At 54.6% G+C, this 24,867-nt stretch overlaps 1 protein-coding gene across 6 annotated transcripts in view; it reads right to left on the reverse strand.

Annotated features, from left to right (window-relative positions):
* Window positions 1–8,288: 8,288 nt before the first annotated feature.
* NFYC (nuclear transcription factor Y subunit gamma) overlaps window positions 8,289–24,867 on the reverse strand; it is a 73,521-nt gene continuing 56,942 nt past the window's right edge. For 5 of the 6 annotated variants that reach the window (XM_055139315.1, XM_004614210.3, XM_055139317.1 and 2 more), the window contains 5 exons: window positions 20,647–20,820; window positions 16,229–16,387; window positions 13,304–13,411; window positions 10,275–10,334; window positions 8,289–9,147 (listed from right to left, as the gene is read on the reverse strand). In XM_055139315.1, the coding sequence (XP_054995290.1) occupies window positions 9,028–9,147; window positions 10,275–10,334; window positions 13,304–13,411; window positions 16,229–16,387; window positions 20,647–20,820 (621 nt within the window). In that variant the 3' untranslated portion in view covers window positions 8,289–9,027. The remainder of the gene's footprint in view (window positions 9,148–10,274; window positions 10,335–13,303; window positions 13,412–16,228; window positions 16,388–20,646; window positions 20,821–24,867) is intronic. The other variant, XM_055139316.1, reaches the window with a different exon arrangement.

Below are 24,867 nucleotides of genomic sequence, written 5' to 3' on the forward strand. Positions count from 1 at the left end.
CATTTCTTAGGGAAGGGGCTCTCAAGTCATACTCAGGGCCTGGGGACCCTCACAGTGACCATCTGCCAACAGGGCCAGCAATTCAGTGCTAGAGCTAAGGATTTCATGGTGCCTGCGTCCAAGTCGGGGCTCTACCCAGTCATGCTGGCAGAGGGGCCTTGGGGTGCTGGGGACTCAACACCCTCACCCAGTACTACCTCCCCAGCTCCTACGCTGGCTCCTTGAAGTGGAGAGCCAGGAAAGTCCCCATAAAACAGGTGTATGTATGTGTGTGTGTGTGTGTGTGTGTGTGTGTGTGTGTGTGTGTGTGTGTGTGTGGTGTGTGTGCGCGCAGACATGCGCCATGAGCCTGAGGCTGGAGACAGCAGAGGAGAAAATCTGGTTGGGTGAGAACAGGTGGCCATCCTGAGGGTCACCCAGGGACCCATCCGGATTCCCAGGCCGTGACTGGAGGCCGCCTTCCTCGGCACAGCCTTCAGTGACTAAGACGCTTTTCTGAGCAAAGGGCTGTCTCAGGTTCCCTCCACCGGCTCCCTGCTTGGTGGGGAGGGGCTGTGCTTTCCCGCCTGCTCCCTCTGTCCCACCTGTTCCTCACCCCCCGCCCCTCCCCCTCACAGCTTGCCCTGGCGGTGCTGCTCCACCTCGTGCTGTCCAGACTCGGATCCTGCCTGGTGGTCCCCTTCCTGCTCTGGTCTCCAGTTTCCCCAGCACGCAGGGAAGGGGGCAGGGCTCCGGGCCGCCTGCAATCCATCACTGTCGCCAGCGTCCATCAATGGAGCGAGTATTGATTCTGGGGCAGGGTGTTTCCATTTGCCGGGCACCAGCTGTGTGCCAGGCCCTGCTCCGCTGAGACCCAGGGCAGCTCTGTTCTGGGAGGTGCAGGGACTCACCCAAGGCCATGCGGCTAGCTGGGGGCCCCAGGGCCATGACCTGCCTTCCCCCTGCCCCCCTCCTCCCTTCTGCTGGCCTCTTCCTAGGTTGCTGGAGCTGGAGAGACAACATCCTCTTGCTCTAGGACTCAAGCCTCCTGGGCACAAACCCTCAGGCCCGGTTTCCTGAACGGTTTTTGGTCCTGCAGTGGCTGGGACATCAACCCCAGGGCCAGGTTCAAACCACCATTGATTCCCAGTGTGACCTCCGGGCAGGCAGTAGCTCAAAGTCCTCTCTCACTTTGGGAAGATGGGGGCGGGGGGGTCAGGGGTTTTGAGACCTTATCAGCAATAGAATCCTTTTTAGGTTTTGGGTTGGGGAGCATACCCAGCAGTGCTCAAGGCTTACTCCTAGCTCCGCACTCAGGACTCACTCCTGGTGGTGCTTGCGGGGGAAGAGGGAGGGAACAATCTGGGGTGCTAGGGATTGAACCTGGGTCAGCTGCATGAAAGGGCAGTGCCCTACCCACTATACTATCTTCCGGCCCCAGCAATGGAAGCCCTCCTTACAGGTAGGACTGTAAGGCAGCAGCATCCCTGGGTAAGTAACACCCAGGAGGTGGACCTGGGTAGGTACCAGGGTTCTCCCCACCAGCCTTCTTCCTGGGTCTCACAGCCATGCGGGCTGCTTGTGGGGAGCCCAGGGGAAATGTCCTCCAAGCGAAGCTCAGAGGAATCCCGGCGCAGTGCCTGCAGCTGCCATGGCCAAAGCTCTGGGAAGCTCTAAGCCTCCTCCAAGATGTGTCTCTCTTTTCATCTGGAGTGACACTACAGCAGGGAGAGCATTTGCCTTGCACGGGGCCAACCCCAGCATCCCATATGGTCGATCCCCTGCATCCCATATGGTCCCCTGAGCACCGCAGGAGTAACTCCTGAGTGCAGAGCCAGGAGTAACCCGTGAGCATCGCCAAAATACAAACAAACGAACAAACTCATGTCTCTGCACTGTCTCCCCCAACCAGGGTAGAGCCTGTCAGGCTCGGCACAGATGGGGCGAGGGGCATGGAACTGCCTGCTCACAGAACTCTTTCTTTCCCACGTGGTTAGAGAGGGGGCTTCTTCAACTCTTCCTGCTCATGGCCCCTCTGCACAAGCCATTTTTATGTGACCCTGGGTAAATAAAATTGGTATACAAATCAAACTCTTACTGGAAATACATCACAAATTCATTGTCTAACAAAGCATCGGTATTCTTGCCCCGACATTCAGTTGCAAGATCCCATATGGGGGTCTGGTCCCACAGTCGAAGACACGAGGCCGCAGGGTCCGGAGCCAGAGCTGCAGTTAGTGTACGATTCCTGGTCCCTGACATCACCAAAGACAGCCCTAAAGGCGCCCAGCACTGCCAGGGTGTCCCGGCACCAGAGGGCCTGTGCAGCTCGGCATCCTTGGCCCGAGCACGGCCACACGGGCCTGGCTGGCTGAGGGTTGTTAGTGGGGCGCCAACCTCATAAGCACCACTTAGGAGCTCCCCCTGCGGCCCTCGGAGAGGTGAGGCTGCAGTGTGAAAATGGGGGCCGGGAGAAGCAAGCTTGGTAAGGGCGGGGGGGAGCTCAGAGGGTCTAGAGTGTCGGGTTGAGGGACCCAGTGGGGCCTGACAAGGCTCCGGAGTCCCCTGGGCTGGTCCTGCTGAGCGCCCAGCTGAGGTTGTGGGAGGGGGGAGTCCAGAGGGAGAGCCGGGAGAGCAGCCCTGACCCCTCAGCGTAGTGCAGAGAGCTCAGAGCAGATCCCTCCGATGCTCCCTGGTGCCAGGGCTCCTGCTTTGTCCCCCCGAGCCCTGTCCCCAGCAGCATGTCCCACTCAGACCCAGGGAGCACTGGGCAGGTGAGACTCACCGGGGTACCAGAATCTTACAGGTCTGCAGGTGAGTGTGGGTCCCGGGGGGCGGGGGAGGGCCAGGAAGATGCAGCTTCCCCTCCTCTATCTCCATCTGGGAAGACATCCCAGGAAGAAGGCTGAGTGGCACCTTCCCGCTTCCTTTTCCCGGGGACACCCACCCAGCCACCCCGCCACCCACTGGTTCCCCGCCCCGTGAAAGGCCCTGGAGAGGCTGGTGAGTTCGCTGCCTCCCAGATCAGGCCGGCAGGGAGCTGTCCCCTGCCCAGGGCAAGCACGACTCGGGTCAGTTTAGCCACGGTGGAGAGGGAGCAGGGTTGCTGAGCTCGCTGAAAGTGAGCCCCCATTGATCCCCAGGCCTGGAGGGGGATCCAAAGGCGACAGGGAGGGAGAAGGGGGTGTGGGGAGGAAGGTCAGAGTCAGCTGACACTGTGCCCTTAGGAGTCTCCTCCTTAACTCCCACTCCTGGAGCCGGCCCTCAGGGTCTGGGGGCGGGGGCTCATCCTCTGAGAGCGAGCAGGGCCGGACAGTGGCGCACGGGGACGAAGAAGCCCTTTTTCTTCCAAGCTGTTGCATGGTCACAGCAAAATGGTCTTCCGGCCCCCGCTGCCCGAGGATGGTCGGCTCTGGGCTCCCAAGGAGAGACGAAGGGAGGAGCAGGGCAGGGTTCCGAGAAGGTGATGCTTTGGGAGAGGGAGGGAAATGGGGCTCCAGACACCGGGACTCCCGGGTGAACCTCGATCAAGATCATTGAAGTCCCTCTTCCTGGAAATAGCAGATACACACGATCAGGGCTGCATGGCTTAAAAAAACAGACGCTGGAACTCACAAGCATTTGCTGGGGTTGGGGCCGGAAGTCAGGGCTCTGTTTCAGCAGGGATGGGAAGTGCAGCCCCGCGTGGAAGGGCTAGGGCAGGCACCCTCCTTAAACCCCGACCGTGAGCAACAGGACAGAGTGGCTTTGCCTGCGAGTCACCTAACTCTGGCTCTGGTGGAAGAGCACTTATCTGCGCATGCCTCAAGCATGTCCACATGGGTTCAGGATTTGATATTCACCCCATGCAGAAATTCCAAGTCAAGACACAGAGGTACCTGGGGGCTGATGTACGCCCACCAGCGAAGGTGCTACGACCTCCGTCCTAGAGCAACCCACCATGTCCCAGGGCAGACTCAGGAGAATATGCTGAAAAGAACCATCTCAGGAATAAACTTCAGATAGGTAGTTGGCGGGGCAGGGGTCAAACTCAAGGCTCAGGACCCGGAAGCTTGTGCTAATCGCTGACCCACACTCCTAGACCCTGTAAGACAGGTCTTGTTTCTGAGGGGTTGGGGAGCACTCCGGGCAGTGCTAGGGAGCCGGGTGGGGCTTCGGATCAAATGCAGGACACCCATGTGCAGAACTTGTGCTCTGGCCCTTTGCGCCACTTCCCCCGCTCTTAGGGGAGAATTCATACTTAACAGACCTAGAGATTGGGGGGGGGGCGGAGCGTTAGTACAGCAGGTAGGGCATTTGCCTTGCACGTGGCCGACCCGGGTTCAATCCCTGGCATACCATATGGTCCCCCAAGCACTGCCAAGAGCAATTCCTGAGTGCAGAGCCAGGAGTAACCCCTGAGGATTGTTGAATGTGATCCAAAAAAGAAAAAAAAAAAAGACCTAGAGACAATGGTGCAATCTAAAAGGAAGTTTAATATAGTAAAAATCTTCAAGATAAAGGAATAGAACCTATAAAAAGGGAAAGATCTCAAACAGAAACACATAACATGTATGAATAACTATGCACAGATTTTATAAATAAAACCTGAAGTTACTGATATTTGAAAAAATAGATGATGTAGTAAATACAACTGGAGAGAGAATTAGTAAGTTGGAAGCTAAAATTGAGGAGATTATCATATAAAAATATTTACTACATACCAGAACCATAGAAGACTTAATGCATTCTAATATATATAAATCTCTTATACAGAATCTCTAGCATATATATTATATAACATATAATTATGTTTATTATATATATTTATACACACACAATTAGTTCCAGAAAAAGATACTGGAAAGAATGACTAAGCTCTTTCCAGAAATAAGAGATGAATTTCTAGCTTTAAAAGACCCACAGCTGCCTACTAAGATATCTTTAAAAACAAAACTACATCCAGACACCTCGTAGCCAAAGTGTAGAATATCAAGAATAAAAAGGAAATTCTAAAAGCCGCTAGAGAGAAAAGATAGCTTATCTACCAAGGCCCAATAATTGAATTGACAATAAGCTTCTCATCAGCAACAACAGATGCCAAGACAATGGAATAGTATCTTCAGAGTGCTGAGGGCAAGTAATTGTGAACCTAGAATTCCACACAGTGCCAAATTCCATCTAAGTAAAGGGCAAAATAAAGACATTTTGACACATTTGAGATCTTAGAAAGCTGCTCTCCAGCAGACGTCACTGAAGAGGTGCAGGTCCTTGAAGGAGGGAGGGGCCTGGAAGGAGAGTGGAGGTGACAGGGCTCAGGGCTGTAGACAGAGGCCTCTGCCCAGTACTGGCCAAGCTAGGGTCCGGCGGAGCCCCTCGACACTGTCTTCCCAGACCATCAGAATGGCCTAGCACCCAGACTGGAGGAAACAGTCAGCCCAACTTTGGGGTGTGTGTGGGGCACTTGTGGAGGCCAGATTTAAGGTGTTCCGGTCACCAGGCCCTTACCTCCTCCACTCTTAAGATCCTGTCCTCCTGAGGTGGGGGGTGACAGAAGCCAATTTACTGAAGCTTATGGGTGGCTAGAGTAGTGGGTCAAAGGTGGATCCTTATCCAGGTGAGGGAGGGGCTCTGAGTGTGTTCAGGACAACCCCCCTTAACGATCAGTGACCAAGGGTGGGGCCAGCTGGGGCGGGTGGCTTCTTTGCAGCACCTGTCTCTCTTCAACCAGCTGGTACCCTTGTGTCTCCTGGCATTTTGTTTTGAAGGCACACCCAGTGATGCTCAGGACTTATTCTTGGCTCTGTTCTCAGGGGTCACTCCTGGCGGTGTGTGGAGAACTACAGGGGAATAGAACCCCCTGGGTCAGCTGCATGCAAGGCAAGTGCCTTCAACTCTGCCACCAATCCCCTCCTCCCCAGAGAACTTAACTTTACTGAGTCTTGGTGTCTCTCTTACAAAGTATGGAGAACCAACCCCATGAGGACGTGAAGATGAAATGAACCCATTCATTTAGGAAGTAAGCTTTATGTATATTTTCCTACACAGGATTTTCTTAAAAGGATAAGCTAATATCCCTGACTTGTGTAAGTGCTCAATAAAAAAATTGTTCATAAGACAGTACCAGTATCAGTGAAATCAAACTCTATAAATGCCTGCAGAGTAGTGATAAAGCAGTAAGGTGGAAAAGGGAAGTAAAGGAACATTCCACCAGTTGGAATATGTACATTGTAAAATTAAAGGGGAGTTCATAGATGAGAGTGACAGGAGGATACAGGAGAGAGAACAGAAGGGCAATGAATGAACTTAGGATGTCAGGAAGTTCGTATCAAAATCTAATCACAGGCCAGAGAGATAGTACAGTAGGTCAGATGTTTGCCTTGCACACAGCTGGCCTGGCTTTGATCCCTGGTACCACAAATGCTCCCCTGGGCACTGCCAGGGGTGATCCTTGAGCACCCACCCAAAGTAAATTAATAAAATAAAATCTAACCAAGTATCCTGAGGTCATACTCTGGGAGAATCTCTCACTGTTGCCTTAGGAAGACTTTTGAAAGTTCTAGCCTGATCTGAAAGGGATCTGAGGGTCTAGTAACATTAAGAAAGGCTATAATCATATTCCCCAAGTTCTTAGCACTGTGCGAAATTGGATAATGGACAGGACAGGGCACCTCCCAGACTTGGGTGAGTGCTGCATGCTGCCCCCTTGTGGCCTTGGCTGACCAGAGCAGCAAGGAACCAGTCAGATGGTCTGAAAATTCTGGGGGCTTCCGGTCTCCAACCAGCGTCAGCCTCCAGGAAAATGATCCTGGTCAGCAGCTACCCACAGATGCAAGTCAACGGAAATGGGGGGAGGGGTGTGGGCAGAGAGGAAAGAGACAGGTCTGGAGAGAGTTCAAAAGGCTGGAGCAAAACACACACACACACACACACACACACACACACACACACACATGGTCTTGTTCTCTCCCTCGCTCTCTTCCTCTCTCTCTCTCTCTCTCTCTCTCTCTCACACACACACGAGTCTCTCTCACATACACATACATGCACGCAGGCATATATACAGAGTGTCAGAAGAGCAGTGACCTTGGACAAGTCACTGAACTTCACTGTCCCCCCCAGTCTCCGTGTCTTAACACTGGGATCACGAGCCCTCTTCCTGTCTCCCCTGCAGGGTCACCGTGAAGATCACTGGGAGGGCGGATGCTGCAAGAGCTAGGAAAAATGTTTCACGAGTGCTCCGGATGTAAGGGGATCATGCTGGGTATTAGATAGGGGCTCTCTGGGGCTGCACCAAAGTGTTTGTTTACACCCCAAAGGGCCCTGCTGGCGGGGAAACTTAAAGGGAACGTGCTCAGCAAGGAAGCTGCTTGCCAATCACAACAGATCAAAACATCTCCAAAAGAATGGACGTCTATGTGGGGGCCGGCTGGCCTGAGATTCCAATTACACTTGGGTTTTCAGAAAAGAGCAAAGGTGGGGCTGTCTACGGGGACCTCAGCACGGGAGGTCAGCTAGGAAATGAAATAGCTGCGCTTCAGCCTCTTCTCCAATGCCACAGCCCTTAAGTCTCCACACTCCCACACTGCTTCCCTCTTGCCCATGGGTGCTGGCCACGCCGAGTGTACTTGACAATGTCAGCACGGCATGCCTCCCTGAAGCACGCCTGGGATCTACCCAGGACCCTGTTTGAACAAGGGTCTTCTCCGTGACCCTCAACCAAGAAGCCCAGAGCTGAAGGGGACCGTGCAGGTGGATCTGTCAGGACGGCAGGCAGCACCTCTGAGTGGCAGAGTCGGTCTGATGCAGTTCATCTTGGTGATGACGACACGACGATGGCTGTTCCCGTGCAAACATCTTCCCCCTCCTGGACTGTGGATTGACCCCTCCCCGCCCCCTGCCTCTTTGTTGTTAACTGGGGATAAAACACACTTGGGTCCAGCACTCACATACCCGGCCATGGTTGGTACTCGCTGGAGACACACACCTTGGCTGTGGCCCGCACACACCTGGTGGGGTGCAAATTGGCGGCCCCAGGATTATGCTCAGCATGTGGGTGGTGGTTGGAAGCAGGGCCTCGGGCCTGCAAGGCTGGGGCTCTCTCTACCACAGAGCCACCCCAGCCCACTGAAGTTCTTTCTCTCTTTAAATCAGCTGCAGACCTCACTTTGAATCAAATATGTGGGGTGAATCCTCTTTGCCTTGAACAAGCCCCTACCCCCACCCAAGGGCCCCCTTCTTTCACAGACACCCAACCCGAGGGCAGGCAAGTCTTTCCCAAACAAAGTGCCCCTGTGAGTGCCCCAGGACACAAACACCCAGACTCTAAATGATCTAAAATGAAATTTATTGCATTTCATGCAGTTTGAAGTCCATGCAACAAAGGAGACTAGGCATAATTTTTAATGCGGTTAAAAAATAAAATAAAAAAATGGGAGGATGCACGGAGTTCTAGTCTCCTTGAGTCCCTGGGAGAGGAGAATGAGACCATCACTGCGGGGACTGAGTTCATTTCTCAAATGCTAGGAATGTTTCCCGGCCTCCGAGTGCACGCACAGAGCTCGGGGCGAGAAGCGGGCACGGGGTGAGGACCCTAGTGAGAAAGAGGCTCCACGCGTTCACCCAATTTAATCTGAGGGCAGAACAAGGTGGCAAATCCTGGGCAGCGGCTGTTCCACAAATCAGAAGGTAACACACACCCCGAGAAGGTCTGCTCCTAAGAGAAGTGTCGGCAAGAACCCAAAGAACTATTTCTTCAACCACACTCTTCAAGAAAATGCCATAAATATGATATTTAATAGTTTCATTTCATTGCATTGGACACACAGCTCAACATACCGAAATATTGATTCCTTGGAGGAAAAAAATGGAAAAAAAGGAAATAAAAAACATCGCATCTTTCTGTTAGAGAGTCTTGGCCCCGGGCACGGGGCGCGGCGCACCGGTGTCCTAGCCTGCAGGAGGCGCGAGGTCGGTCGGCGGGTCCTCTGGGGAGGGAGGCTGTGCCCAGCACCCGGGGCTGTGTGGCAGGAACTGTGTTGGGTGTCCTTGACCTTGCCACTCAGGCCCTCAGTCGCCGGTCACCTGGGGGGCCTGCCCGTCAGAGGCCTGGTTGGCTGACTGGATGAACATGGGCTGTGCGAGGTCCTGGCCGGCAGGCATGGTGACTTGCTGGATCTGGTAGAGCTGCTGCGAGGGGTGGAGAGAACGGGGGGTCAGCCGGAGAGGGGCACGCGGCTCCCCACGAGCCTCGAGGCCCCAGATACCTCAGTCACTACCCACTGCAAAGCGTCCAAGGGAAGAAGGGACGTGGCCCTCAGCTGGAGGTGGGGGCAGCAGACACGGAGGGTGCCAGCTCCGTGGGAGGGGTGCATGTGAGGGCAGGGAGGTGCCTTCTTTCCCTGCGCGTTCACGTCTCTGGACTCTGCCTCCCCCGTTAGCTCAGAGCCTTGAGCCCGCTGCACAGCTTCTGTGTGACAAACACAGGCAACTCCAACTGCTGGAATAGCAGCTGGAAGCCAGCACTTCCCCACGCCTCACAGTCCTCGCTGGCAGGGGCTAGGGGAGGTCCCGCCTCCCGTCCCGGAGACGAGACTGCTGGGGAGGCTGCCCGGGAGCAAACACTACAGCCAGCACCGGGGAGGCCAGGGCCAACTGGACACCAGGTCTAGCAGGTGTCCCCCAAAGAAAATACAAGCCCCGCCCAGGACCTGGTGGCGGCAAAAGGCAAGTGGGAGAGAACATGAACCTGAGCGTGTCCCCTACTGAGAGAGAGAGGAGGGGGGAGAGGGAGAGAGGGAGAGAGAGAGAGAGAGAGAGAGAGAGAGAGAGAGAGAGAGAGAGAGGGAGAGAGATAGCGAGATAGAGAGAGAGAGAGAGGGAGGGAGGGAGGGAGGGAGGGAGAGAGAGAGAGAGGGAGAGAGAGAGGGAGGGAGAGAGAGAGAGAGAGAGAGAGTGAGTTTGGGGGGGATGGAGGGGTAAAGGGAAAGGGCAGATCCCTTCCTTGCCTGGGCTTCAGCTGCTGGATTCCAGCACTGAGCGCTCAAGAGGTCCCCGAGTCGCTTCCGCCTAACTCCCACTACCCGACAGCAGCTGGGCGGAGAGGAAACAGGGTCGACACCTGGGCCCGGCGCTTCCCCTTGCAAGGCTCAGTTTACTCTCCTGGAAATAGGGATTCGAGCTACATAAAAATCATTTTCAGCTCCTACAAGTCTACAAATTTAAGGGGCTGGCACCTGATTTCAAGACTACCCGTCTGAACCATCTCCGCCTGCTGGCTGTTAACCGAGTACACGCCGCCCGGTGGGGTGTCCTACCTGGCCGTCTGTGAACTGGCTGAACTGCTGCTGTCCTTGCTGGACCTCAGTTTGTGTGATCTGCGGGAATCAAGGAGCAGAAGAGACACGTCAGCTGAGCAGCAGAAAAGGGGGGTGTCCCTGCAAACCCCCAACACTGATACCTACACGACCCCCCTCCACCCCCCCCCCTCCCAGCACTGGTAGATACCCAAGGATCTGGTACCTCATGACCTGGAGCACATAATATACAACTACTACTATGAAAGTAAAACTGACTGGTGGTGGTGGTGGCTTCTGGGCCATGTCCAGCAGTGCGAACGCCTGGTCCTGTGCTCAGAGGTCACTCCTGGCCACACTCAGGGGACCATACACGGTGCAGAAGACCAAACTTGGGCTGGCCACACCCACGATAAGTGCATTAGCCCCTAGACTACCTTTCCAGCCCCGCCCCGCGCCCTTCCCCAACCCCTGCCAGTCTCCTGGGGTCTGGGACCAAGACAATGAAAATACTTAACTCCTAGGGCTGACAAGACAGTGAATGACGTTCTTGCAGTTTTGTTTGGTCTGGCTGTGCTCGCCCACCCCCCCCACCTTAGTCCTGCTTGGTGCCCACTCCCAGAGGCGCCCTGGAGGCCGGTGTGCTACCAGGACTTGAACCCAGGGCTCCCTCATGCACAGTGTGCCCTTGGGTGCTAAGCCACCCCCCGAGCCCCGACAATCACATTTTTGACATTTAGGCAGAAACCCTGAGTCTGTCTTTGAGTCAGTAAAGGCCACATGCAGACTGCAAAATGCAGGGCAAAGAGGTGAGTGGTCCCTCCCATGCCCAAAGGTGGGCTCCGGACCAGCCCGTATCAGCCCGTCTGGGTGGAATATGAAACACCCTGGCGAGCAGCGGCTTGGCGCGGGCAAGCCTCATGGCAAACCTATGAAGCACTTTTTCCGAGCAGGGCCACGTGCAGTCCTCCGGGCCAAGGGGAAGGGGGGCAAGGCGGGGGGCCAGAGCAAGCAAGCATGTGTCACATGCACTTCAAATACTAGGTGGTACTTTAAAAGAAATTCCCTGCCATGCGGAACTGAGCGACACCAGCTGCTGAAGACAGCTCGGCCAGGCGATAAAGACTCAAGTGGGCCTGGGGCCTGTGGAACATTTCGCTGGACCAACAATGTCCTCTGGGTACCATCCAGCCACCCTGCCAGGGAAGGACTGTCCTCTCAGGTGTCCTCGCCACAGCCCCGAGCAGCCCGCGAGCCTCCACGAGGCTGAGAGGAGCGAGGAGGGCCCTGGTGGGCCAGAGCTGCGGGAGGGGCGTCCAGGGCTCAGCGGGGCCCCCCACCGCTCCTGGTCCTTCTCCCACACGCCTACCCGCTGCCTGATGACAGGAGCGAGTCATCCTACCCTCCCAGGGCAAAGGAAGCGTTCAAGAGTGTCTGCAGAGTGAGTGAACGACATGGAGGCCAGTGGAAAATATTCCTCAGAGATAAGGCTGCCCGTGGCCTGTGCGCAGCAGCCTAGAAGCTTCGTCTACTTGAAATCCCACTACGAGACGGTCACTCCTCAATGGCTCGCCCAGGGCCTCCCAGGACCTGTGCAGTGACCCGCTGTGACGGAGGCTCTGCTGCCCTGGGGGTGCCTCTCGTGCTTCCCCTCTGCTTCCTATACACCCAGCTCTGCCCGCTGCCTGGCCTGAGTTTCGGGGCGCCACGCTGAGGTCCCGGAAGCCAAGATCTCTTCTTCCTCCCCTGCTCCCATTCCCACACCACAGAACATTCCCAGGCACCAGGTCAGATTTCCAAGTCTTGGTTTTTTCACAGGGGTACACAAGGGTGTGACGGGTCTTGAGATCTGATTCTGTGTCGCTGAGCCAGAGGCGACGAGGGGAAAGCCCAAGTCCCTAGGTGAGCCAAGGAGCGGCCTTGGAAGGGCCTGGAATGATCCCAGAGACTCCATGGAACTCCGCGCCGAGCCACTTGGCTCCTTCCTCCTAGTTTCCCAAATGAGATCTTTGGAGACCTGCTCCACCAACTCAGCTCTGTCACCACTGTCAATAGATACATCACCAGAAATGCAACTGGGCCAGACGGCCCAGCTCTTAAACGATCGCTGCTTTTTTTGGGTCTGAGGCAAAGGAATCCATTAACAATGTCTCCCCTTAAAAAAAGCTGTACAGCTGAAGGGGCTGGGGCGATGGCTCAGAGCACTAGAGGACGGGCTTCGCATGTTGGCGTCGCCCCCGGACCAAGGCTAACACACACAGTGCAGCACCCCCCAGCACCCCACCGCCTGTGTGTGCAGGCCCCCAAGCCCGGGAAGAGCCCCTTCGGCACCGGAGGCTGTGAGCCTTGCTGCCAGGGCCGGAGAGGCGAGGAAAGCAGCTCTGGCTAGGGAAGCAGAGGTGGGGCGGGCCCTGGGAACTCCAGGCGGGCACAGGAGGTGCCAGGACACCACAGATGCTGGGCTTTAAGGATGGGAACCTGGGGGGTGCTGCTTAGTGGCAGAGCATGTGCCTCACACACATGTGGCCCAGAGTTCATTTCCAGTGGGGTATGCACATGTCTGTGGGGTGCTCCATAAGGCAGTGGGGGGTGTGCGCGCGTGTGTGTGGGTGCCCCATAAGGCAGTCCGTGAAACACTCCAGTCTGGAGCAGGGGAGACGACTCGAGTAACAGAGCATACGCCTGGCACGCCTGAGGCCCTGGGGTCCAGCCCTGGGACTGTATGGTACTCTTAGCAGTGCCCCCGGTGACCCTCGAGCACCAGTGTGGTCCTGGCCCCTGAGGCCTGTCCGGAATGACCCTGGTGATCCCCTGGCACCACAGGGCATAGTCCTGTACCACACCTTCCAAGGAACGAAAAGCAGCAACCCTTCCTCTGGCCAGACACGCAACACCACCCACCAGGCTTCCCCAGCCTGCGTCTGGTCCGAGAACACCATGACAGGGCGGCACATGGAAGCCCCCCTGCCCCCGCCGGAGCCTCGGATGTGAAGCCGAGGTGCCCGCTCTGCAGCCCCCCACTCCAACTCAAGCCTCTCTGGGGCACCTACCTGCTGAGCGTTGGTGGCAAGTGTCTGGATCTGTCCCTGCACGACCTGGGTGCCTGATACAGGCTGTGCTAAGCGGATATACTGCAGCTGGCCAGCGTTCAGCTGCACCTGGGGAAGGGCAGAAACAGACCACACGTGCCTGAATGTAGCCTCCGACAGGCAAACTTTCCACAATCAGAAAGGGTGACAGGCCCTGACCCCCGCCAACAGATGCCCACCCTTTGCAAGAGGGGTCAATACAAGTAGAACCGAGATGTTCCCACTCCACAAGACAGGACAGGTCCCCGAGGTGCTCTGGAGACAGTCCCAGACGACCTTGCCACGCCCACGCGGGTGGCTCAGCTCCTCCACGTTCCCTGGCTCCTGGCTCCGGGCTCCGTGCCTGAGGCGGCCCGAGTGTGCGCCCTTCCCCCTGCTCCCGGTCCCCGGAGGGTCGAACCCAGCCGGACACTAGTTCCACAGTCCACTGGGACCCCAAAGTCTGCAGCCATCACTCCAGTCCACTAGGCACCCCGTGGAAGTGCTCCTCTCGAAGAGAAGGCTGGCCTGTCTTATTCTCTGTCCCTGAGAGCCAGGACCAGCGAGGGTCCGTGGGACTTTTAGGATCCTTGGTGCTCAGCGCTCGCTTCTGGCCAAACACATCCCTGGGGAGAGCCGAATCAATAACCCTTTCACAGAAAACCCCATCTTGGGAAACCAAAGCTACAAAAATGCCCTCAGAGTCTCTCATGCTTAAGATTAAGTCTCAGATAATACAATAATACCACATGCTACATTTAATTGTGTGCTAAAAGCCTTAACTTGGGGCTCTTAATGCTCCAGTGTACCGTGAAACTGTTAGTGCTTCAAGCGTGGGAAGGAGGGAAGGACAGTTACGGTGGAGTGGATCTGTGGCTCAGCAGAGAAAACGGCCAGTCAAGCACCCTCGCGATCCGCAGGGAGAGAGCGGGGCCAGGAGCACCAGCGGACGCCCTCCCTCCCGCTGGGGGCCCGGCCTGCTGGCTGTGAGGGTGAGCGTCTGGAGGTGTGCCCCAGCTCAGTCCTGGGGCAAACACTTTGCAAAGCTAGCTTCCCTGCGGAGATCTTCCCTGCGCAGAGCGAGCGTGAAGTGGCGCTGCACTCCTGTGCGTGCTGTCAAGGCGAGCGGCTTCTCGGAAACATCCCACCTCAACAGGAGGAGAGAAACCCTCGAGAGAAGACCAACCTTCAAGTTCCTGGTAGAACACTCCAGAACTACCCACTTAAGGCGACATGGAGGAACACAAACTCTGAAACTATTAAGAACGGGGGTGAGAGGAGGCAGGGCAAGGGCGTGTGGCCTGCAGCTGTTTCTTTCCCGAGAACAGGCCAGGAGGAGCTACTGGGAAGTTACCTGCCCACTGGAATCTCTGAAGATGCCTTCCAGGTAGCAGTGCTATGCTGCTTGTGGGACGAAAGGAGCGGAGTGGAGGGTGGGAAGCCTCATCTGCCTGTGCTGCCTGTGCTGGTCCCAGGAGTCACCAGAACTTTAGCCAAGGAACACAGGATGGAAGACTAAAAGCCTCGTCCCGGGAGCGGGGAAGGTGCACTGATGGCCATGGGGAGTTGACAGTTCCCAGCTGGGAAGAGGTCTCTGCAGTTAACTCTAATATAATGGAAGAGCTGCCAGTCAAACAGTTCCAAGCAGTTCTTAGAAGCAAGAGAATTTTCTTTTTGGCTCAGTTTAGACATCTGGAAATGCTCTGCCCCTCAGATTTCTACCAGGATAGCTCAGGGGATCCTCACAGCTTTCCCCATTACCAACAGTAAGTTGTCCCTTGGGTTTTCAAAAGAGCGGCCAAGTTTTCTTCCCAAAGGTCATCACCATTACAAGCACTCTGATAAATTTAGAAGTGTAGAATCCTCCAAGAGGTATCTGAGAACAGGGAGGATGTGGGCCTGAACTTGACAGCATATCTTATGTGGTAAAGCACTATGAACCCGAGGTTAAAAATACTTGAAGTAAAGTCACTACAAGTAGGAATTCTTATCCAGTTTGAATGAATCTTTCGTTTTGGTGCTATCACATGTTGAAATAAAAAGGACTTAAAAGAGAGGTCATGGGTTGGTGGCTGAAACAGTAAAGCAAGGCACCTGGAACTGATGGGTGCTGTAAGTGTGTGTGCATGTGTGTGTAAGACAGAGAGGACACAGGAAATTAGAGGCAGAGACCGACCCGCATGCTTCACTTTCCTAAGCCTTCTTATGGCCCATTATTATTATTTTTTGACTTTTTTTTTTCCCAAAGAGGAAGTGATTAGTCAAGTCCAACTGAGTTCTCTGTCAACACCTCATTTACAGTAAGAAGGGCATGGGATAGAAAACAGAACTGCTCCATCTCACTCACTTTCCATATATTTTGGTGGAGAAATGACCGATGTGTAGATAGCAAGTGTTAAAGACAAGGATTTTTTTTTTTCTCAAAAGAACAGTACAAGTAAAAAAGCCAACAAATCTAAGAAACAAAATCCCTCAAGGCACACAGGAAGCAGCAGTCCACAGAAGGAATGGAGAAGTTAAATGAAAGCCAAAAATACACTTTGCTGCAGGCTCCACTGGGAACTGACTCATGAATATGCAACAAGTGTATTTATGGCCTTCCCCATCCACCTCCCTCTCATTCTCTGCTAATCAGAAGACAGGATGGCTCACGGGGCCTGCCACGAAATAGTGGTTACAATGCCTTCTCTGCTAGTGGAGGGGGGTGGAGCAGGGAGTCCGGAGGAGCTGCCCCAGGGCGCTGACCCTGACCCTGGAATCTGGACTGCAGGAAAGCAGTGAGTATAAAGGGAAGCAAGTGTGTTCAGGCCATACGGGTTAGGGAGAACGTGTGAGGACGAGAGGGGTGAGGTACTCCTGCGCCAACGGGCCTGTGCCACCTCACCCACCAAGGCAGAGAGGGCTTACCGGGATCTGCTGGATCTCGCCCGTGTTCGTTATGATCTGCTGCATCACCTGCATGGTCTGTCCGGTGCCGCTCTGGGCCTGCTGGGTCTGGCCCTGGGGCTGGGCCTGGACGATCTGCACCTGCTGCCCTTCTCCGACCTGCATAGTCACAGGCGTGGTCTGCAAAGAAGAGGCACGAAACGGGTTTACCAAGGGCTTCACAGTCCGGGGGAACTCGCCTCAACACCAAGAACAATATTCAACCTTCGGAGTCCTGTGGGCTGGGGGCCACTGAAAGTGTTAATCCCCTAAATAAAGGAAGGGAGGGACAGCCGAGTTTTCAGACTCAGAGCACACGACCTGTCTGCCTTGGTCCAAACAGCCCTATGCTTCAAATAACAGCCTGGCATATGGGACTGCAGGACTCCAAGTAACCACGACAGTTCACTTGCGACAGGGCCAAAGTCAAGTCTGGAGAAGGTGGTTTTGGAGCGCACACTAAGTGGAAAGAGGGGCCAAGGGGCCCTGAGTTCAGGATGCTGGGTTCCTTCTGAGGCCAGCGCGTCGCTGGAGAGCGAGGAAGGCGAACAGAGGCGTTCAGACCATTCCAGCCGACCGCAGCAAGCTGGGGGCTCCCGGTCAGAGCATTTCCCAGGGCAGAGACAAATACAGTTGAGACACCGGACAATGGAACATCTGCACCTCAATTGAGGCTAGCCCCAAGGAACAATAAGCACTGTCCTCCTGCTGTTCATCGATTTGCTCACGCGGGTACCAGTAACGTCTCCACTGTGAGACTTGTTGTTACTGTCTTTGGCATATCGAATATGCCACGGGTAGCTTGCCAGGCTCTGCCGTGTGGGCGGGATACTCCTGGTAGCTTGCCGGGCACTCCCAGAGGGATGGAGGAATCGAACCCGGGTTGGCTGCGTGCAAGGCAAACACCCTACCCACTGTGCTATGGCTCCAGTCCAATAAGTGGGGTTTTTTTTTTTTTTTTTTTGGTCTCTGGGTCACACCCAGCAGTGATTAGGAGCTACTTCAAGCTCAATGCTCGCTCCTGGTGGTGCTCGAGGGATCAAACCTGGATCTTCCACATGCAAAACGTGCACTTGGTGCTTCCTAGAAACAGAAATCTCAGATTTGAGGAATCTCTCTGATGTATCTGAGTCGGCTGAAAGTAGCTGGCTTCTATGTCAATAGGGTGGGTGATTCTTGTAAATCTTTAAATCTTCAGCCCTAGGGGCTGGAGTAATAGCACAGCGGGTAGGGTGTTTGCCTTGCACGCGGCAGACCCGGGTTCAAATCCCACCCAGCATCCCATATGGTCCCCCGAGCACTGCCAGGAATAATTCCTGAGTGCATGAGCCAGGAGTAACCCCTGTGCATCGCCGGGTGTGACCCAAAACCCCAAAAAAACCCCAAAAACTTCAGCCCTAGATGTGACTTTGGCAGATTTTTCAGTACAGTGAGCTCACTGAAATGTCAGTTAGGGTGGGAAGAAGGGGGAGCCTTTCAGACAATCCATGCACCCAACCCCCAACTTGACTCTGGTCTCCCCTAATCTGAAGGATCACCTCCATCAAAAGCTCCTACGACTCTCCATGAATTGTACTTCATGGGCTGCGCAGGGCTACTCAGCTTCGAACGCCACAAGAGGAGGAGACGTGTTCTGGGACCCACAGAGAGGGAAGGGATTCCAAGGTACGGAGAGATGACGGAGAAAGATGCCGCAAGGGTCTATGGGAAAGCACAGGCCGTGGTGGCAGAGGCAGCCCATGTGCTGAGTACAGCTCGCCACGCAGTGATCTGCTTCAATCCCCAGTACCTCAGAGCTTTGGCCCCCTGAGCACCACAAGGAGTGGCCCCCTGACATCCCCCCACCCCCCCTCCACACACATAAGCACTAAGCTGGGAGAAGCCCACCAGTGGTACTGGGTATGACACAAAAACAAAATGGGGAAAAAAAATCACTAGAGTAGACATATGGGTTATGAAAATTGGGAGTATCTCCCCCCGGCCCCCCCCCCAGTGGCCCAGGGTTGTATGAGATGTATCAAGTCATGCCGACAGCAGGAGGACAGTGAAAACAAAACAAACAGCTGGGAGAGACCGGGAGCCCCTCTCTACCCTTCTCACAGCCTGACCAATTCCCAGTGAGTCTGGTACAGCGGGGGACAGATGAAGTCCCCAGACTGGAAAGGCAAAGAGCACACAGCAGCTCAGCACTGTACAGTGTCGTGTGAGTGTGCCCAGGAGGCTGCCCCAGTATCTCCACATCATTCCTGGGAGCAAGGGATCGGGTTAGCACGGCAATGGTCAAAATGCATGTGGTGTTTGCCCTGAGCACCTTCAGATGATTGACAGACTCTCTGGAAAGGGACACAGCCTTGGCGGTGAGCCTTCCCCACTGCAGAGGGTCAAACCAGCCAAAGGTCCCTCGGGCTCACAGTGCAGTGCTCATCTTTGAACTGCTCCTACCTAGAACTGTGCTGGCGAAGAGCAATCAATTTCTATTGTACAGATTCTTTTTTAATTAGCAGGGAATAAATTCCAAAATCTTTTTTGCTGTTGTTCTTGTTGTTCTGGGGACACAGCCAAAGGTGTTCAGGAGCCTTGTGGGCTTTGTGCTCAGGAGTCACCCCTGGCAGTACTCAGGGGACCGGATGTGGTGCCTGGGGTAACAGTTCTGTCCGCAGGCTTGAAGGCCAGTGCCTGAACCCTGTACTAACTCTCCAGCCCTAAAATCTTTTTTTTTCTAATTGAATCACCGTGAGATACAGTTACAAAGCTTTCATGTTTGAGTTTCAGTCATACAATGATTGATCACCCATCCCTGCACCAGTGCGCATTCTCCACCGCCAATGTCCCCAGTATCCCCACCCCTTCCAACCCTCCCCCTGCCTCTACGACAGACAATCTCCCCCACACTCTCTCTCTCTCCTTTTGGGCATTATGGTTTGCAATAGAGATACTGAGAGGCTATCACGTTTGGTCCTTTATCTAAACTTTCAGCACACATCTCCCATTCTGAACAATTCCTCCAAGTAAGTAAATTTATAAATAAATAAAATACACAGTCTAGCTGGAACTGGAACATCATTGACTTAGTGATCCTTTCTCTATTCCAGCTGCCTTCTCCCGCAGCTCGTGAGATAGGCTTCCAACTATCCAGCCCTAAAATCTTAATATTCGGATCTACCTCTGTGCCTTTTTCCTTCTACATACACACTGCTTCTTATACAGGGCCATGCCAAGCGTCCTCCACTGGCCTTCTGGGGTGCCCTGCTGCCCGCAGCGTCCACCACTCCCTGGGCCTCTCCCCAGCTCGCAGCCCTCACACGTGCAGTGCCTGCTCCTAGGAATGGCTCCTTCCACTCGCTAATATCCAGGTACCCTCAAAGACTCTCTAACCCCTCACGGAACTTTCTCAGCATCCTCTCTGGTACCCTTCTTGATGACCTCTCACAGTACCCTCTCCACAATCCTAAAAATATCTTACACTTTCATATGCTGGTGAGATCTTAAAGTATCTGCAGTTCCAGCTAGACCGTGTATTTTATTTTCCTTAGTGCAAGCGCAGGGTGGGGTGGGGGGCACATTCAGCAATGTGCCGGGGCTACTCCTGGCTCTATACTCAGGTATTACTCCTGGAGGGGTCAGGGACCATATGGGATACCAAGGATTGAAACCAGGTCGGCCATGTGCAAGGCAAGTGGCCTTCTCACTGTACTATTGCTCCAGCACCCTTGACTCTAATCTGTTTTTTCTTTTTTAGCTTTTTGGGGGTCACACTGAGCAATGTTCAGGGGTGAGTCCTGGCCTTACACTCAGGAATCACTCCTGGAGGTGCTTGGGGGACCATGTGGGATGCCGGGGATCAAACCGAGGTCGGCCGCGTGCAAGGCAAACACCCTACCCGCTGTGGCCCCACTGACTGTGAATTTTTAAAACCAATCTTACCCTTGTAGTACCTCTATAGTGTAAGACTTTAAACAGAGGAAAGTCTTATGCTCTGTAAAGTGTCTGATGAATAAACAATGACAGAAATTGGGAATTTGGATTCAGAACTCAAGCTACTATGGAGCTCCTACTACTCTCAAATAACACCAGGTAGAGAGAAAGAATCTTGTGATTACTGTCATAAAAAGAGAAGGTCAGCCGGCACAAATATGGCTGGACAGAGAAATGCCACAGAGAAGGGGGAGAGGAGGACAAGCTGGCCGGCAGTGGACGCTCACAGGGAGGCCACTGCACCCTGCCACAGAGCACCGTGACCGATCCTGGGGACTGTCCTTCCCGGGGATCCTGGGGAACGTCCTGTCCCCCGTACAAGTTTCCTCGCTTGTCTCTTAGGACATCCGAGTCCAGCGAGGTCAGGGTGACCTGTCACTTCGGTGAGAGGAGCACGTCCAGCTGCCCCCGCCCAGCCCACAGACCTGCCCCTGCTGAGGCTGCGCGATGATGATCTGTCCGGGCTGGATGGTGGTCGTCGAGTTGGTGGTCTGCTGGCCCTGCTGCTGCCCCTGCACCTGGACGGCAGCGGGCTGCTGAGCCAGCGTGAAGTAGTACTGGACGGGCTCGGCAGGAGTCACAGACTGGCGCACTTCCTCCTGTGGGGTAGAAGGAGAGGCAGGTAAGAGGAAAAGAACCGACTCAGCAGCCGCCGCGGTGAATTTCCATCCTGCCCCCGAATGGGCTCGGTGCAGTTGCCGCTGAGTGCTGAGCTCTCCACATTTGAAGCCAAGGGAAAGTGGAATTCGAAGAGACCAGTTGTGCTAAATCAAACTAAAAATAACAGATTCCATAGGCTTCACAAAACATACAGCCAATTTTCTGAAGTACAGAGTAATCACCCATTGCATGATGAGCTGCAAATGGGCAAATAATTACTGTAACGAAAAACCACGCACCAGCAGTGCTTGTCAGTAAATGCTGTCAAGACCTGTGATCTGAGAACAGTGCTAATTGCGAGCACTGGGAAGATGCTACCCAAACATCACGCTCGCAGGCTGGCTCCCAGGCTCCCAGGCGGGCAGCCCTCACCTTCTTTCGCTCTCACCACCCCAGCAAGGAGCGAGCAGAGGAAGGGGAAACCGGCTGATGGCTGCGCTGGAAGTTCAGACCCAGGAGGGAGGGAGCACTGGGGGGGAGGGGCAGGGCCCAGCTTGCCTTGTCACAGTCACGTCTACCCAGTGTCCAAGCTGGACCTTGTCATACTGAGCCCCCAGGGATCCTGCCAGGAGGCTGGAGGGACAGCCCTGGACTCTCTACCAAGGCAGTCAGAGCGCATCCAATCTGTGCGTGGAGACCGGTCCTTCTTCGCTGACGTTTTCCATGGCAGAAGGAGTAAACAACCCTCTCCCAGCCACCTTGAGCTCACAGCTGAGAGTGTAGGATGTTTACACACACTACGGCATGGTCACAGCCCGAGTGTCCTGGTCTGCTTGGCCCCTGACCACTGACACAGAGATCGGCATCTGCTCCGGAGGGCCCGGTGACACACGCTGCCCCTGTCTGGGACAACAAAATCAACAGAGACATTCGGCCGCTTGGGCCGGCCAAACCAAACCAATCCAGAAGCTAACGCTTCACCCGGGTTCTAGGCTAAGTTTGCTGGAGCTGAGAAAAGAGGAGAAGACGCTTCCTCAAGTCAGACAGACCCGAGGGCTGACTCCGAGCTCCCCAGACACACTGACAGAAGTGGTGTCGCTCCCATCCCCTCACTGTGCTCGGTGCCCCATCCGCTCCCACGGTCCTTTCCTCTTTACTCCCTGCCCAGGTACCTGGAATGGAAGCCCTCGGAGCACGAGGCCTTTCCCCTACTCCCACTGCCCTGCCATTCACTCCCTGCAGGCACTCCCCGAGTGCTTAGTGAATGATGAATGGATTTCCAGAGGCAGGCAGAGAGCTGGAGGTGGGGAAGTACTTCGCTTTTTATAACTCATGGAGGGAGTCATGACAGTCTCTTGAACCAGTAGCTGCATCCTGTGCTGCCTCTGGGACTTTATGGTCACCTTACGGGGCTGTGGTTTTTATGAGGGTGGGTTTTCTTCTGACTGTTGGTGATTGGGGGCCAGGATTCCAAAGCTGGGCCTGCCGATGGGCCTTTGGGAAACATGCGTCTCTGCATCCCAAGGTGCCCGGTGGCCGCGGTAGATCTTGCAGTGTTCCGGGTTTTTAAGCTAGTCCTCAGACATCAACTGTCTATGTTAATAGATTCTGTGCTTCAGATGCAAACAGTTCTAACTCTGAGTAGGATTCTGCTGAGAACAAAAAGAAGGGTCCCTTGGGGCCAGAGCGATAGTATAATGGGTAGGGAATTTGCCCTGTACACAGTGAACCCAGGACCCAGGTTTGAGCCCGGCACCCCATATGGTCCCCAGAGCCCACCAGGAGTGATCCCCAAGTGCAGAGCCAGGAGTAAGTCCTGAGCACCACTGAATGTGGCCCCAAAACAAAGATACAAAATATATATATAAGCAAACAAAAAAGGGAGGGCCTCTTCGAGTTTCATTAGGTCTGTTTCCACAGAACACCTCAGCAGTGATGACGTCACTCCCTTTCGGTTCCAATTGCTTGCCAATGTAAAGAAGGCTCCGTCTGTCACTAGATCTTGGCTCAGCAGAGAGAAAACACGATTACCCTCCTTAACCAAGAAATAGAGGGCAACCTTGCCTTTCAAAGCTCCTAACTAAGTGTGAGGTTTTCATTTTCCACGGAAACCTCCCTTCTCCTGGGGGCGGGGGTGGGGATCACTGAAGTCCAGACCTAACCTGAAAAAAACTTTCTTTCAGGTAATGAAAGGGTAGAGGGGCTGACACCCCTCCCCCAAATTCCACCTGCAGGAAGCCAGGCAGGAGGACGAAAACGGCATGTCCCATCCCTGATCGGTGATGCTGACCGCAGCTGATAGGCAAGTGAGTGTGAACTGTTTGCTAAACAAAAAAGTAAACTCTTTAAATACTCCTTTCAGAAGCCAAAATACCCACTGCTAAGAGCTGTGAGCACAGGTGCGGTGCTTCTCCTCTGGAACTGAGTTCAGACTACACCGTGTCTCAGACCTGGTGAGGACCAGCAGAGGTGCCCAGGCTTGTGCTGACAGGACAAGGCATGACTGTTGTCCACCACTGGAATGGAAGGAGGCAAGTCTAAGGCTTCTGCGTATGAAGTCTCTGTTCTGCCAATGGAGGTCAAGCTAGCAAGGGAATGGTTTAAAGAAATGGGTGAAGAGAAAATGACATTTCAATGGGCAGGCAGGAACTTTCAACTCATAGCATTATTGGGGTAGAAGTCAGGCCTCAAATACCTCCTGCTTTCAAATAGTCTTAATGTGCTTCCCTGAAGACCAGGAGAACTTCCCAAGAAGTCACAGGCCTTAGAATCTACAATCCAGTATTTCCGGTTAGTTCCTTCCCCCTCAGTGGATCATCACCCCAAGTTCTCGAATGATATCTGACTAGGGGGATCGAGATGGGGTACTTGCTCAGCTTTAGCTATGTTCCCCGCCCCCGCCTGAGGGCCTGTCCTAGCATCTTCGCTGAAGTTGAGACTGACAGGTCTCGCCCGTGAGCGAGTGACCCGCACACCCCAGGGCTGTCACTCCACACTGTGCAGCCAGCCCCAGACTGCAAGGCAGCACTTTCGCTCCAGTGGCGAGAGGCACTGCTGCCTCTTCAGAAGGGTGAGTTTTGGAGAGTAGGCGCTTTTAGAGGACTTCAAGAGGTGCCAGCCAATTTGGAGCCAGGGAAAACTTCATGTCTACAGAGGATTAAAAGTGCTATCTTAGAATTTCGGGGCAGCTTTTAGCAATCTCAACCTTTCACAGGCCAGGCAGCAGCTGTCCCAAACAGGATGCCAATCAATGGGGTGAACACCTACGAAGAACTGACTCCAGGCGGCAAGGAGCTGTTTCAGCGAGACGCGCGTTCAAAGGAGACGGATGAGGGCGTCTGCGTCGGGCTGACACCCTGAGCGTCAAGGTCTGAGGACTGTGGAGGAAGAGAGGGGGCGCAACTCCTCTCCCCAGCCCGCTGCTTCAGCGGCAGCCCGCAGAGAACAAGCAGGAGCAGCGCCAGTGAGCCTGAGCAGGGCCTGACTGTCACTGAGCTCGACCCTCGGCTTGGGAAGGCCGACCAGGAGCGCGGGTGTGTGGCGGCCCTCGCTGTGAGGAAGAGTGGTGGGCTGAGTTCTTGTAGCAGTGACTTCACGGGGGCGGGGGAGGGGCTGCACTCTCGGAGGAAGAACTGAGTCTGCGGGCACCGAGCTGCAATGCTGCAGAGGCGAGGAACAGCCGGGGACGACCGTGGCAGCCTGCCGCTGTAAACATCCGACTGAAAGCTCCTCTGAGCACCTTACAGCTTCCAGTCAAGGATGTTTACAGTAGCAAAGACTGCCCAGAAAGGACAGAGCCGCCGCGAGGCACCCGATCAACTAAGGTGACGGGGGTTGCTAACCCCCGGACCCCAGGCAGGGTCGGGGGCACAAATGTCCACCGCTCTTTCACTTTCTGACAGGTTCGAAATATGAGAGCGTGTGGGGGAATACTGGCACTGGGTAACTCTATCATATACAAGGAATACAGGGTAGTCTATGGATCCAGAGCTGGGGATAACTTACTCTGGAATAATCTGTTTTGTTTTTTTAAAAGAACCAAACCA

Source organism: Sorex araneus, chromosome 5 (genome assembly GCF_027595985.1).
Source record: "Sorex araneus isolate mSorAra2 chromosome 5, mSorAra2.pri, whole genome shotgun sequence".
NCBI lineage: Eukaryota > Metazoa > Chordata > Mammalia > Eulipotyphla > Soricidae > Sorex > Sorex araneus.